At 34.1% G+C, this 17,233-nt stretch overlaps 1 protein-coding gene across 3 annotated transcripts in view; it reads left to right on the top strand.

Moving 5' to 3' along the window:
* The window catches only part of TH1 (negative elongation factor complex member TH1), a 152,112-nt gene that overhangs the window by 97,722 nt on the left and 37,157 nt on the right, over positions 1 to 17,233 (top strand). For all 3 annotated transcript variants that reach the window (XR_016549864.1, XM_090408755.1, XM_090408754.1), the window contains 2 exons: positions 3,806 to 3,942; positions 7,496 to 7,610. Coding sequence is in view for 2 of the 3 variants with exons in the window: in XM_090408755.1 (XP_090264881.1) it covers positions 3,806 to 3,942; positions 7,496 to 7,610 (252 nt within the window). In the remaining variant the exon portion in view is untranslated. The remainder of the gene's footprint in view (positions 1 to 3,805; positions 3,943 to 7,495; positions 7,611 to 17,233) is intronic.

Consider the following 17,233-nt stretch of genomic DNA (forward strand, 5'->3'; position numbering starts at 1 on the left):
TCAATCTATAGTAGGAAGAGTGTGAACTCCATGAATTATCGAAATCATAATTGTACCTGGATGTATATGTAACTGTTATTCAAAAGTAGTCAATATGAGTTTTATATTTGTGCAAGCAAGAAACTGGAGGAAAACAAATGCTAGGGGAAGCAGGTGAACTATATACTGTATGCTGACACTGTGGCCCAGCCCTGAAATTCACTTCTAGGTTGTCTTGCATATATTCACTCATAACTCATTTTCTCCCTCCTTCCCTTCATTCTTTTATTATCTGTTTAGTCTATTTTTTTTTAGTAATTTTTATTTATATTTCATACATTTATACACAAACACAGCAATACCTGTTGGTATTATGTGTTTGTATATAAATGTTTAACATTGGCATATTAGATAATCATTTTAAATGAATTGTAATTAACTTATCCTCCATAACTAATTTCTTTCTTGAAGTTATATAAATTTAACATTTAGCCTTTAGGCCATTCCATGTATTCTCTTGTATGAAAACGTGAAATATCTGTTTTCTGTTCCTCATTATCTTTGTATTACACCCTCTGGTGGTAGAGATTAATGCATTGTACCTCTGCTATCTAATATATATGGCCGGAATTATGAAGATACCTCATGTGCAAACTTATTTTGCTTATACTTAGGTAACTTGGATTTGACAAGAATATAATTTGTCAGATATAATTTACTTCGTAACCAAGTGAAAAAAACAAACAAAACTTTTTACAACAATCTTTAGTTAAATCCCTTATTAGGTAAATTCATCAGATGACAACTAACTGATGCTCATAATTTACATGATACAATCCTTGTACACATACATAGTCAATCTTTCTGGATACCTTTGATTTTTTTGACATTCAGTAAAACTGGTGAGTAAAATTTGGAATCATAATCAGATAATTATTTCTTACTAAATCACATACACTTGCATTTGTTCACATTAATTAAATCCCACTTATTCACTCTTTCATCATTCAAGATTATTCTCACTCAAACAGTGGACCACTCTGCTTAGTTTCATGTCATCAGTAAAGAGAAAAATTTTGCTTTTAATACTTGAACTTAAATCATATGAGTATAGTATATTAAAGAACATAATATTGTCAAATATAATTTACTTCGTAACCAGGTGAAAAAAACAAACTTAAATTACAACGTGCAACCAATGTGTCTTGCACATTGTTTGCTTATATTGCTTATATTGAATTCTCTTCATCATAAAAAGTAAGCCAATTTGTCATAACCAATCTTCACTTAACAGAACTATGCTGTACTCTGCCCAACAAGTGATCCCTATCAACAATGTCTTAGATATGATTCCTAATTAGTTTTTCCATTATAATTTGCCATTGGGTATAGTTCTCCACTTTATGCAATGAATAAACCATAGATTTCCAATCAAAAAAATAAACCAGTCCACTTTTGATTTATTGAAGATGATTAAAACTGGATTTATTTAACCTGATATTCATCTGTTTACCACCAGAGGAGATATATAAAATTTACTTCCAACCATATCGGTTGCCAAGTGATTTAAAATATCAAATTTTCTTCTCTTTCTCTTCTAACTCACCAGGATGCACTTATATGTTTGCAAAATGCATATTAAATTCCATCCACAAAAAAAAATCAACTAACACTTATTCCCATATAGGGAGTAGGTGAGGCCATTTTAGCTCTATCTAGCTTTTGGAGACTGAGTAGGCAGTTCAATCTCCACTGGTAGCCAATCAGAGATGGTTGGTCCAAGTCTATCACTAATTAAATGGTAGTGAAGAGGTGGCTCAACAAGTGCTGCCATCTTGTGGTCCCTAACACAATACATTTTTAATGTCTGAAATAGTGTGGGTTCTACAGTCGATTTTCTTGAATTTACTTAATATCCCCTTAATTTAAATAATGTTTTTAATTAATATTCTAATATACGTTGTCATTTCCTGAAAAATTAAAAGCTAATCTGAATTCTGTAGAGTGGGTTTGGGAAGAGTTAGAATGTCATTTTGAGGTAGTAAAGATTAACATGTTAAGATTCACTACAAGTACTGAATTTTGGATTTAGTGGAAAGTCTATATAGGGGAGTGCCATCTGTAATTGTAGCCATTGATGTATTGAGATTTGTGAAACGGTTAGGTTAGGTGCCTAGATAATTTTTGCATTCTTCTTTAAAGATTATTTTATTCAGTATATTTACTATAATTGGATAATAGCAAGGCTGTTGTTCACAGACCTAAACTTTGCAGGTAGGATTAACCATCCTGTATTATTATTCAGGTTTTTGTGAAACTAAGTTACTTAGTTATGACAGGTCATTCAATCTGACACTTGGAGAAGATGAGATGTTGCAGTTGCACTCATATCCATAAAGCATAAATCTATTAACTGCTAATAACTTTTTGTTGCTATAACTGTCGTGTTTTTCATTATTAGGAATTGTACTAACATTTACTTAAATCATATATCGCATTCTTCTCTAGAATGTCTGTGTAGCCTTGTTGTAATGTTTGATCCTAAATTAACAGAAGAAAAACCTTGTAGGTTCAATTCTAGTCACTGACTGGAGGCATGAATGTTTCTAAATTTAACTTTAAACAAAAACACATATTCTACATCATAAAACATCAGAGTGAGCTGAAGAATAATAATAGAAATTTGAATACTAAAGAATAGAAAAATATTGTTATAATAGTCATGTAGTCATATAATAGCTAGAATAACACACTGTTGAGGAGGGTGGTAATTAAAAAAAATAAAATTATTTAATGCAGTTGTTGGTAACAGTTTCCCAGGAAATTATATATTATTATTATTATTATTTGTTGTCACCTCCAGGGAGCCCAAAAACTCATCAAGGGAGGGCATCTACTCTACAACTCTGCTTCCACCATTCACAATCCCCCAATTGACCGCAACTACACCAACGCAATCTACTGCCGACCACCACCACTGATATTTCCACAGACAATCACAAGCATCTATCCCCACTGCGGGATTACCTCCACTTTGACTTGTATTATCCTTACACTAAAAGAAATCGGGTCCGTGCAGTTAGCCTAGTGGCTATGCGCTTCGCAACCATATGCCTGGGGAAGGAGTGTCCTAGGTTCGATTCCCGTTGGTGACGTGAGGAGCTGAAGGATCTTCCTCAGCCATAGCCAAGTTAGCCAGTCTTGGGCGTGGACAGCAGGGTTTTTTCCCCAGTTTATTCTGGGGTTTTTCATCCCACAATGCAGGCAAACTGGCCTTGAGAACTCAACACTACAGGCCATAGGATACACCGGGGCATAAGGCTGACCACCTTATCCTGTAAACGGAGTGAGGTCCAATGATCAATGGACCCTCGACACCGCAAGGTAAAAGAGGGTATAAGGAAGATGATGATGATGATAAAAGAAATCAGTTGTACTTATCATCAACACTTACAATTATCCCATACTCATGTAATAGAAAGACAGTCATTATGATTTGTAAGATGGAATGATTGAATAAGACTTCAACACTTAATTTTTTTTCCATGTAAGAAACTTTGTTTAAAAAAAAAAGATCAGAAATACAACACACAATTACTGCAATATGCTGTAGAACATAAAATATATTATCTATGATAATGTACTATTTATGATTGGCAATAGTTTATAATTTTCATGGTGATAATGATGGAGACTGGCTGCCAAACATTTTGAAAAGTTGGGGATAAAGAGTGTTGACTACTCCATTTAGAAGTAGTCAACACTCCTGACAATGTAAATTATTATTATTATTTTTTTTTAAATAATTTTTTTCTATTTCTTTCAGGGAGTGAGAAAATCTTTAAATAAAGAGGAAGTAAAAACAACTTCTCAAGCTATAGAAAAAGTTCATGTGATTTGTAATGAGAGGAAAGGATCATCTGAACTAATTGCAGAACTTAGTACATTATACCAGTGTATAAGGTACAGTTTAATTCCTTACTTGAGTATGCTTTACTTTTTAGATGTAATATCAGTTCAAATATACAAATGTTATTTGATTTCATTAAATTCATATTATCTTACTCTTGGAAGTTAGGCTTTCTTGTCTTTCACCAAATTGTTGACTGTAATATTTCATTAAACCTGCTTCCATCTTTTTATATAATGATCAGCATCAAGTTTCTGATGTGTACCGTGAAGGGTACAAGAATGACGATATTACATGAAAAGTTTTTGCTGTTACTGACTTCCTATCTCCACTTTTTCTAAAAAAATCCAAAAATTAGTCTGTTATCAGTCAGGACTCCAGCATTGTCAGATCTTATATTTCGGTCTTCTAAGACATCTCTAGCCACATCAATCTGCCTAGATCTTGTTATTCCTCTGGGTTCTTTTTCTGACTTCAAATGAATATTTTGCTAACCTTTCCTTTCCCATTTTGTTTAAATGATATTACCTAAGATTAGCTCTTCTCACACATTCCTGAATGCTAATAATGTCAAGTTGCTTCCTAATATCTTCATTTTTAATTTGATTCTGCCATTAAAGCCACCTGTTCACTACCCCTAATCTTTCTCAGAACTATCATATCTGTACCTCCAGTATTTGATCAAGTGTTTTATTTCTAACTCATCTCTCAGGTTCATAAGTGAGAATTGGTTTGAACACTTCTTGTATATAGTTTGACTAATTTCTATTTTATTCCATATAAATTTTATTCAGTTGATTCCCTACCATACATATTTTACTTATTATAGGTTTTCTTTAAATCAGGATTCAGCTGATGTTTTCAGTGTTCTGTTCTTTTTATTGCTGATTTTCCTATTAAATTTGTTACAGTAGTTATTCAGCTTATTTGATTTAGACTTGTAACGTATAGTTTTAATTATTTAAAACTATGTTCTGTGTAAAAAGCAGAAATTAACATCTTCAGTTTTGATAAGTGAATTTTTAGTCATCTGCAATTCTGAAAGAAAGCGACCTAATGTCACTTTATAACGTGATTCACATAAACAATATATAACAATTGACATTGCGTGCACCTTTTTTTCCTCCTCACACCTGATTTTACATAACTATCATTCTGTCTCTTCTTCAATTCTAACTGCTGATTTACAGCCTTAAATAATATTCAATTTATATCATATAATTATAAGGGATTCAGGAAAGTTCTGATAAACACTAGAACAAAAATTAATTAATTTTATATCTTATATATCCCAAAAGAAAAAGAACAAATTATTAAAATTTGATGAAACATGGAGGGTTTTTAGATGTGTTCTTTCTTGTGATTATATCAGTTGCTTTAATATCATTTTTGTTCTAAGTGTTTATCAGAACTTTCCAGACTTCCCCTGTTTTGAATAGCTTTTCTGTTGGCATTTTTCATATTCCTTTGCCAGATGTACAAAATTTCAACATAGATTCTTGTTATATTTCTGTGTTTCTTAACTGTCTGTCTTAAAACAAATCTGATCATGAAAACCTGTATTTGGCCTGAACTAGCTTGTATTTCTTCAAATTTTCTCCTCCTATAGTTTTTTCTTTACCTCTTAAGTATTCTTGTATAAATCTTACTTAGAATGCTTCTAGAGAAATTCTTCTGAATTTGATCTGCTGACCAGGCCTTTTGAATCATGCAGTGCAGTTACACTGTAAAACTTATACCTCTCTAGTTCACATATAGAGTTATAAGTTTTATAGTATAACCACATATCAGGTTTTTGATCGCTTTTTCTTCCACAAGTATTGATGTACATTTGTGATAGCATTCCTCTTGAATATTTTTGACTATTGCTCTGTCACTGCTTGTTTCCTTTAGCAATCTTTCAAAACTAAGTATTTCAGGCATCTAAAATATTTTTTCTTTGACTTCAGTTTTTTACATCACCTTTATCATCTGATTCCTTTTACAGTATGCTTTCCTCCATTTCTAAGCTTTTTCAATAGCCTCAGTGGCTCCCTGTTATTTATCTTCTGTATTCTTATCAAAGTATAAAGATGATTATGGTTTTATTAAATACAAAAAGAACCAATATTTTGCCTTATTTTTAGATTCTTACTCTAATTTTAATGTTGATTATCTTGGTAAATGTTCTTCTAGCTTCCTGAATGCACAACATTCATTGTTTGTTTAATGAGTCAAGTCTGAATGCATGATTTTGTTGTCTCAGAAATGAAGCATTTGAAGTTTCAGAAGGAAGCCCTGCCATCACTATTTGGAGATCATCTAATTCACCATAGCTTGAAAAGTCCTTACAAAGATTCTTTGCATTTTCAAAAGAAATTCAAACTGAACTCATTACATTGAGGATGTGATTGTTACCAGCTGAGCTATAGCGAATATTATCAGGTGATTTCAGTAGTTCTGCACATCACACATGTGAATCATCAGCAAAACTATACTTTGTACCAACACCAGTGGAAATGTGATTTTAACCTCACATGTGTCTTAGTTGATAATTGAAATGGTTACATAGATTTGCTTTCATGTAGAATTAACTGTTATGCAAAAGTTGGAAAAATCAGTAACCTGAATGCAGCATACTAAATATGATGTAAACTGAACATCATTGCAAAAATAACATCTGAATTGTATATGTATGTATGCACATATACACACAGAAAAGGACAGTAGATCCTTGCTTTGCGACCCCTTCCCCACTTTTACAACTGGAAAATTTTCCATTATGACTATGAAATGATGTGGAACATAAATGAAGCAATCGATACATATACTTCAATGGCAGTTTATCACCTCACTGAAACCAGAGCATGAAACCTAGACTAAAAAGTTTTTAATTAGTATGAATGATTTTTAATAACTGAATTGCTATGGTTTTATTTATTTTTTTTTATCTAATAAATGTTTTCTATCACAAAATATTGTATACATATTTGTACACTGATCACATTACAGGTGCAAAGGAAATTGGCCTGCAGTTGGAGCAAACATGTTGTAGTTTGTCTTGCTCTTCGTTAATTATCAGTTTAGTTATTTACATTACTACATGTGCACATGTACACACACACCTTCAAATATGTCCATAAAGAGGAAAAATGAATTTGAGAACATAAAAAAATGGGAAGCAATAACATTAGAAGAGAAACATGAAATGTTAAGCCTTTGCAGATCCAAAACAAAAGGGATGAAAGTTGCCTCCAAGTGTCAATTGTCTCATTCCATATTAAGTTCAGCCTATTTCCAAAAAGGCAACCCTAATTTATGACACACAGCCTATGGAAAATTGGGGTTCAGTTTACAACAGCACACTTAATGATGATTTCCAGAAATCAGTTAGGTTGCAACTACTATGTCACACATTGATACAAAGAATCAATAAATGACATTCTTGATATCAGAGATCAAAAATACCATTAAATACATTTATTTAAAACTAAGTTTCTTCAGTATTTAAGTACTTCATTTAAAGGTTAATAAAAAAGTAATCAGTTATTTAATTTGTGCATATAAAACGTATGGATAAAGTTAATTGAGTTTTTTTTTTTTTTTTTTTTCTAAATCAACGAACAGATTTCCAGTTGTTGGATTAGGAGTTGTGAGATGGGTTGATTATACTGTATCAGAAAAGAGTTATTTTAAGTTGTCAACAGAGCATACACCACTTCATCTTGCTCTATTGGATGAGGTAACTTTTTATTCATTTGTGACCTTAGAAATGTATATTTCATTTATTTTTTGAGTGGATTTAATATTGAAAATACAATGTGGACCTGTTTTATATGTATGTGTGTGTTTCATGTATGTGTCTAGTATATTACTACAACTTAAACAGTACATAAACCTTTATTAGTAAATCATTTACAGATTTCTGTACAAACAAACTATATGTATAAATGTGCACATAGCAGCACTCGATGCCCCCCTTTTTTTTTGCCTTCATCCACATCCAAAGTCTATGAGGCCACATATCAGTGGTGGCACACACGACATCCAATGAAAACACTGCCACTGCTCACTCCAAATACACCTTCAGGCTGGCACTGCTGTGGCATCATTTCTTGCAGGCTTCTCTCTCTATCTCTCTCTCAAGCTCTAACTACAATTTGAAATCCAATGGATTCAGATCGGGACTTTGTGGGAGGAAAAGCCCCAGATAAACTGGGGAGAAAAACTCTTGGGTCTACACCCAAGACCGGCTAACTTGGCTATGTCTGAGAAAGATCCTAAGCTACTCACATCAGCGACGGCAATCAAACCCAGGACACTCCTTTCCCAGGCATATGATTGTGAAGTGCATAGCCACTCAGCTAACTGCACAGACTAATATTTATAGTTTCTTATAAAATGCCTTATATATAGGGTGCTGGTTATTTTAATGAACATTATGTATTAGTTATTTGAACACAAAGCAGCACTAATTTATCTAGCTAGGAAATACAGTATATAAGTTACATTTTATATAAATATAATGAATAAAAGTGAGATGATAGATTTCTGGTATAATGACCACATGAGGTGAAATAACATAAAATAATTTGTTAAACTAAAAATCTTGACTAGTACATTTCATTAGGAGCTTGCTTATGTAACAAAAGAGTTAAAAAGTTAAAGAAATGTATCCTATTAAACAATGAAAAAATACAAGATGAAAATTAAAATGAACAGTGAACATGTGAAAGCATGTGTACCATTTGGTATTGTAGCATTTTGCAATGTAATATGAATTAGTGCCAGGGTCTGCTAAAAATCTTCAGTCATGCTGTTTATGAGAAGCACAAAGGGTTTTTGCTTTGTGATGAGATTAAAGTATCATTGGCAAATACTAGAGTGAGATGGATAATTTGAATTTTGATATGATTTTTAAATACAACCATAAAATATGCATACAAATTGAAAAAAATCACTTGGGAAATTATTATTTTTCCGAATTAAACCAAACCCAGGCTGAAATAACTCGTTTTACTTTATTTTACTTATTATACAGAGATTCCAACGTCATTCGACTATGATCATACAATTTGCAAAAGCTCTGGCAGAAAACATGATATTCAGTACATCGTCAACACTTTCCTATTTTAAATATGGGCAAAAAAAGTTATAAATTATTTATAGAAATTATAAGTATATATTAAAAATCTTGTCTATATCGGTGTCACAAGCAAGTCGGTTCATACTTCACACACATAAAACAGATGAAACTCAGAAAACAAAAACAGCAACTCATGGCAAACGACAATGTTCAGTTGGATTAAATGAACACAATAACCAATCACTGCTACTAAAAACTTCCGAGTTCTATTGTCTCGGCACATACCCTGCCTTATCTTCCGGGGCTGTTTAAAACCACTGCAATTCTAAGAATTTGACAAACTGCGTTATCTGCACATGTGTTTAAAGGGCTCAGAGGTATCTGTATTTGTGACCACACATCCAGCTATTAATGTGAATGTGATGCAATGTTTACACTTCGAAAATTTTCTCTTCATGAAGCATTAATAGTATATTGTGTTTCATTTTAGGAATCACACGAAGCCAGGAAACAATTCGGGAGTCTTTAACAGCAATAAATGCAGAAATATAATATCAATTATACTGCTATTTCATGGGTGTGCTAGGTGAATATTATAAGGGGCATTTAACTGATAAGGTGTGGATATTCCAGGCTAATAAACAGACTTGGAAGTTTAATCTTCTACTCAGATTTCAACAGAACTTATCCATTGTTAACAAGTTTTGTTAAAAAGTAGAAATACAGTTGATATGTTAAGGGAATATTTTTGGCAAATAATGCATATGGCATTTTAACTTTTAGCATTTTTAATTTGGCAAAAGTAGTTTTAAGACTAGAAGTTGGTGTGTTGATTACCCATTATTTATTTGCAATCTGTCATGCAACGATGCATTTATTAATGAAATGTTTGAGAATAAATAACCACATAGAGAACTAGTTTTAAACTAATTTACTTTCAACATCTTCCAGAGAATATGTACGCTCTCTCTCCCTCGAGTCATGTTTATTCCTATATGAGCCATAAACTTACAGTACCAATATGTTATAAACTGGAAAATATGGGTGTGTGTAAAGAGGACTATTCAGTAGTGTTATGTCATTGCGTTCTCTATATTTTACTGATTTATACTTCCCTTTCTTTCAATCGCTGATCTACTTCTTCAGATATCGGGCCTAATATACTTACATCTAGGATTGTTTCCTCTTCGGATACTGGCAAATTTATATTATGCTGCACCAGCCAGTATCCTATAGCAGAAAAGATCCTTACTCAGAGAGACAATACTAGAATCTGAGGCGTTCTTAAACAATATGTTACTTTAATACGGCTGTATAGATTCAGACTGCAGTTGTGACCTAAATCTATAATTCTATACACTTTCTAATTCCTTTCCGCCAAAAGAGGTTCTATTTTTATAAGTGGTAGTTTGGAATCGTAATCAGGCATGACTCAGGTTTAGGTAAATATGACATATTTATTGGAATATCAAAACAAAATACACTAAAAAATTCATACATTCACTTTGACTCAATACTAAATAAGGAAACTCTAGTTAAGAGATTAACATACTCTAAATTAAATCAAAGATTATAAAGCATCGTAAAACACAGTAATTGAAAATTGGGATAGATTGCAAATGATATGATGTTAAGCTAAAATTCCCTTCTGCAAGCTATTCATAAGATAATATAAACAAACATTCTAATGTTACTCAGTTACTAAAAATCCAAATCCTAATCTTGTTAAGTTAACTCAATCACATACAACACAAAAGACTTCTTCCAAACAATTCTTCTAATTCTCAGAAGGAGGTTAACTATCTAATTAGAGTCTGTCCACAAAGTTCTTTAGAATAATGTTCATAATTTACATTCACATATAATTTTCTCTCTTCTATCATCATCATCATCAAATTCTTGCCATGTACCCTCAAGGGGTGTACAGGATATGACAGTACTACATGAAAAAATTACATCATTACTAACTTCCTATCTACAATTTTCCTCCAAATCACTCTGTTACTTGTCAAGACTCCAACATTATCAGATCTTATATTTCTATCGTCTAAGGCACTTTGTACCCTATCAATTTACCTATATCTTGGTCTTCCTCTGGGTCGTTTTCCTGCCAACCTGGCAGAGAACACTTGTTTTGCTAATCTTTCCTCTCCCATTCTATTTAAGTGACCATACCACCTGAGATTAGCTCTGCTAACGCATTCCTGGATGCTGACAATGTCAAGTTCTTTCCTAATATCCTCATTTTTAATATGATATTGCCATTGATGCCATCTATTCACGCCTCTAATCTTTCTCAGGACTCTCATATCTGCGGTCTCTAGTCTTTGGTCAAGTGTTATACTTCTGACCCAGCTCTCAGATCCATAAGTTAAAACTGGTTTGAACACTGTCTTGTATACGGCTAATTTAGTGTTCCGACTAATTTCTTTCTTATTCCATATGAATTTATTCAATTGACTTCCCACCATACCAGCTTTGCTGATTCTGTTGTCTATTTCTATATTTAATTTACCATCTTCAGTAAAAATCGTACCTAAGTAGCTGAAATGTTTTACTTGTTCCACAGGTTCTCCATTCACAACACAGTTGACATTTTCAATGATTCTGTCAATTTGATTGTCTTTGTCTTTTTATTGCTGACCTTCATACCATATCTATTACAACAGCCATTCAATTTAGTCAGAGAATCTTGCAGACTCGTAGCAGATTTATTGATAACTATATAACATCGTGTGCATAAAGCAAAGAGCTGACATTAACATCTCCAATTTTGATATCAGGTTTAATACCACATTCCTTCATAATGTGATCCATATAGATAATGAATAACAGAGGGGATAATGTACATCCTTGTTTCACACCAGATTTAACATTAAACCATCTTCCTGTACTTCCTTCGATTCTAACTGCTGACTTACAACTCAAATAAAGACTAAGTATTGCTTGATATAATGCCCCATTGACACCATATAACTGCAGCATATTGAATAGCTTCTCTCTCGGCACCTTGTCATATGCCTTTTCCAAATCGACAAAACTTAAATACAGATCTTTGTTATATAATCCCATGCTTTCTCGACTAGTTATCGTAAAGTGAAGATCTGATCCTGACAGCCTCTATTTGGCCTGAATCCAGCTTGTTCTTCACCAAGCTTTTCTTCCACAATTCTTCTCAACCGTTTCTCAAGTATACTTGCATAGATCTTGCCAGTAACACTCAGTAGGAAAATACCTCTGTAATTCTCACATTCAGTTTTATTTCCCTTTTTATATATGGGTACTATGAGAGCTCTACTCCAATCATCGGGAATTTGTCCCTCTGTACAGGCTTTCTGAACTATGAAGTGCAGCCACTGTAAGACTCTTATACCACCATACTTCAGCATTTCTGGTCAAATATCATCTACTCCTGCTGCCTTTCCACATTGCAAGCCTTTGATGGCTTTTTCTACTTCAAGTATGGATATGTATTCCTGACTGCATGCCTGGTCGGTGTTTTTTATCACTGTGCTGTCATCACTGCTTGTTTCATTTAGCAGTTTTTCAAAGTAATTACTCCATACTTCAAGGATATCTTTTTCTCCTGTTTTCATGTCACCTTTATCATCTCTAATTCCTTTTACAGCACTCTTTCCTCCATTCCTAAGCTTCTTCAACAACCTCCAGAATATTTTGCCACCTTCTTGATATTTATTTTCTATATTCTTGCCAAAGTCCTCCCATGACTTTTGTTTAGCTAGTTTTACACACTGTTTAGCTTTCTTACATTTGTCTCTGTATTCTGTAAGAGTAAAAGCTGACTTATTTGCCAGGAACTTTTGATATGCTTTCTTCTTTTCCTTCACTGCCTCTTTAACTTCCTGTGTCCACCAGGGAGTTCTGATTTTTTTATCCTTGCACACAACCTCACCACATGCCTCTCTGGCAGAATCAATCAATGTTTTCTTCAGAGTTAGCCACTGAATCTCCAAGGTTTAATTCCTGTTCTCAAACTCTTTAATTTTCTTTTCAATAATCTTTCTGTATTTTAGTCTACAGTTCACATCTGAGAGCTGCTCAATTTTTATTCGCTTTAAAACTTTCTTACATGTTATTCTTTTCAATATGAAATTCAATTTTATCCTGCTCAAGACTAATTAGTGATCACTTCCAATTTCAAATCCTCTGTACACTCTGGTGTCCTGCACCAGGGAGAAAACATCACTATCAACAATAACATAGTCAATGAGACTTTTCTTATTCCTAGCCTCTTCTCTCCATGTGAATTTGTGCACATTTTTATGTTGGAACATGGTGTTAGTAATAACCAGTCCATGTCCTGAGCAGAAATCCAACAGATATTTGGCATTATTATTAGCTTTGCTCTTTTCTCCAAATTTTCCCAAAATATTTTTGTATGTCTCACAATCATTTCCTACTCTACTATTTAGATCCCCAACAAGGACCAACTTTTCCTTTTGCATTGTGTCAGTTGCTTTTTCTAAAGCCTCAAAAAATTCCTCCACTTCTACCTTAGTAGAACCTTCTGTGGGACCATAGGCACAAATAAGTCTCATTGTCCAGTTTCCCCATTCTCATATTTGCCCACGTTAAGCTATATAACTGAGAGGAGACCTCCACATAGCCTTTAAAGGAATGCGGAGAACCGACCAGGGCTTCTGACCTAATGTCCAATCCTCACCTTCTCGTGGTGCACCCTGTTGGGTATCTACTTTGATACTGAACGAATGAGAATGGGCTGGCAATTTGGGATTTAGCCGACCAAATTATATTCTTATTGGTTAAACCAAAATAAAAAATGATGGTACAACATGACAAAATTGTATGCCCGCTGGGGCGTCGCCCGGTTAAACAAGGCCCCCGTTGTTTTCGCCAGGGAACCAGGGTGAACAGCGAAAAGTCAGCTACTGGAACAAATCTGAAAACAAACTCCAACTCAACATCACCAGAGTTAAAGATCAGTATTATCAACGTAAGAAGCCTGAATGGCAAAGAAATGGAGCTAGCTGAGGAAATAGATAAGTACCAGATCGACATAATAGGGGTGACTGAAACAAAAAAGACCAAAACTGGTGAGATCTTTCTGAGCAATAAATACAAAATGTTATATTCAGGCAATAACAATCAAGGAAAAGAAGGAGTAGCCATAGTATTCAACACAAAATACGAGGCTAATCTTCTTGAATGGCAGTCAGTCTCAAGTAGAGTAATGTGGGCAAATATGAGAATGGGGAACTGGACAATGAGACTTATTTGTGCCTATGGTCCCACAGAAGGTTCTAATGTAGAAGTGGAGGAATTTTTTGAGGCTTTAGAAAAAGCAACTGACACAATGAAAAAGGAAAAGTTGGTCCTTGTTGGGGATCTAAATAGTAGAGTAGGAAATGATTGTGAGACACACAAAAATATTTTGGGAAAATTTGGAGAAAAGAGCAAAGCTAATAATAATGGCAAATATCTGTTGGATTTCTGCTCAGGACATGGACTGGTTATTACTAACACCATGTTCCAACATAAAAATGTGCACAAATTCACATGGAGAGAAGAGGCTAGGAATAAGAAAAGTCTCATTGACTATGTTATTGTTGATAGTGATGTTTTCTCCCTGGTGCAGGACACCAGAGTGTACAGAGGATTTGAAATTGGAAGTGATCACTATTTAGTCTTGAGCAGGATAAAATTGAATTTCATATTGAAAAGAATAACATGTAAGAAAGTTTTAAAGCGAATAAAAGTTGAGCAGCTCTCAGATGTAAACTGTAGACTAAAATACAGAAATATTATTGAAAAGAAAATGAAAGAGTTTGAGAACAGGAATCAAACCTTGGAGATTCAATGGCAAACTCTGAAGGAAACATTGATTGATTCTGCCAGAGAGGCATGTGGTGAGGTTGTGTGCAAAGATAAAAAAATCAGAACTCCCTGGTGGACATAGGAAGTTAAAGAGGCAGTGAAGGTAAAGAAGAAAGCATATCAAAAGTTCCTGGCAAATAAGTCAGCTTTTACTCCCACAGAATACAGAAACAAATGTAAGAAAGCTAAACAGTGTGTAAAACTAGCTAAACAAAAGTCATGGGAGGACTTTGGCAAGAATATAGAAAATTAATATCAAGAAGGTGGCAAAATATTCTGGAGGTTGTTGAAGAAGCTTAGGAATGGAGGAAAGAGTGCTGTAAAAGGAATTAGAGATGATAAAGGTGAAATGAAAACAGGAGAAAAAGATATCCTTGAAGTATGGAGTAATTACTTTGAAAAACTGCTAAATGAAACAAGCAGTGATGACAGCACAGTGATAAAAAAACACTGACCAGGCATGCAGTCACGAATACATATCCATACTTGAAGTAGAAAATGCCATCAAAGGCTTGAAATGTGGAAAGGCAGCAGGAGTAGATGATATTCGACCAGAAATGCTGAAGTATGGTGGTATAAGAGTCTTACAGTGGATGCACTGCATAGTTCAGAAAGCCTGGACAGAGGGACGAATTCCCGATGATTGGAGTAGAGCTCTCATAGTACCCATATATAAAAAGGGAAATAAAACTGAATGTGAGAATTACAGAGATATTTCCCTACTGAGTGTTCCTGGCAAGATCTATGCAAGTATAATCGAGAAACGGTTGAGAAGAATTGTGGAAGAAAAGCTTGGTGAAGAACAAGCTGGATTCAGGCCAAATAGAGGCTGTCAGGATCAGATCTTCACTTTACGACAAATAGTCGAGAAAGCATGGGAATATAACAAAGATCTGTATTTAAGTTTTGTCGATTTGGAAAAGGCATATGACAAGGTGCCAAGAGAGAAGCTATTCAATACGCTGCAGTTATATGGTGTCAATGGGGCATTATATCAAGCAATACTTAGTCTTTATTTGAGTTGTGAGTCAGCAGTTAGAATTGAAGGAAGTACAGGAAGATGGTTTAATGTTAAATCTGGTGTGAGACAAGGATGTACATTATCCCCTCTGTTATTCATTATCTATATGGATCACATTATGAAGGAATGTGGTATTAAACCTGATATCAAAATTGGAGATGTTAATGTCAGCTCTTTGCTTTATGCAGATGATGTTATACTTCTAAATAAATCCGCTACAAGTCTGCAAGATTCTCTGACTAAATTGAATAGCTGTTGTAATAGATATGGTATGAAGGTCAGCAATAAAAAGACAAACACAATGAAAATAGGCAGAATCATTGAAAATGTCAACTGTGTTGTGAATGGAGAACCTGTGGAACAAGTAAAACATTTCAGCTACTTAGGCACAATTTTTACTGAAGATGGTAAACTAAATATAGAAATAGACAACAGAATCAGCAAAGCTGGTATCGTGGGAAGTCAATTGAATAAATTCATATGGAATAAGAAAGAAATTAGTCGGAATACTAAATTAGCTGTATACAAGACTGTGTTCAAACCAATTTTAACTTATGGATCTGAGAGCTGGGTCAGAAGTAAAACACTTGACCAAAGACTAGAGACCGCAGATATGAGAGTCCTGAGAAAGATTAGAGGCGTGAACAGATGGCATCAATGGCAATATCATATTAAAAATGAGGATATTAGGAAAGAACTTGACATTGTCAGCATCCAGGAATGCATTAGCAGAGCTAATCTCAGATGGTATGGTCACTTAAATAGAATGGGAGAGGAAAGATTAGCAAAACAAGTGTTCTCTGCCAGGTTGGCAAGAAAACGACCCAGAGGAAGACCAAGATATAGGTGGATTGATACGGTACAAAGTGCCTTAGACGATAGTAATATAAGATCTGATAATGTTGGAGTCTTGACAGGTAACAGACTGATTTGGAGGAAAATTGTAGATAGGAAGTTAGTAATGATGTAATTTTTTCATGTAGTACTGTCATATCCTGTACACCCCTTGAGGGTACATGGCAAGAATTTGATGATGATGATGATGATGATGATGATACTCTACTTGAGACTGACTGCCATTCAAGAAGATTAGCCTCGTATTTTGTGTTGAATACTATGGCTACTCCTTCTTTTCCTTGATTTTCATTGCCTGAATATAACATTTTGTATTTATTGCTCAGAAAGATCTCACCAGTTTTGGTCTTTTTTGTTTCAGTCACCCCTATTATGTCGATCTGGTACTTATCTAATTCCTCAGCTAGCTCCATTTCTCTGCCATTCAGGCTTCTTACGTTGATAGTACTGATCTTTAACTCTGGTGATGTTGAATTGGGGTTTGTTTTCAGATTTGTTCCAGTAGCTGACTTTTCGCAGTTCGCCCCGGTTCCCTGGCGAAAACAAC

This window comes from Typopeltis vanoorti, chromosome 18, assembly GCF_054136105.1.
Source record: "Typopeltis vanoorti isolate ZY-2024b chromosome 18, IOZ_Tvanoo_1.0, whole genome shotgun sequence".
In the NCBI taxonomy this organism is placed as follows: Eukaryota; Metazoa; Arthropoda; class Arachnida; order Uropygi; family Thelyphonidae; genus Typopeltis; species Typopeltis vanoorti.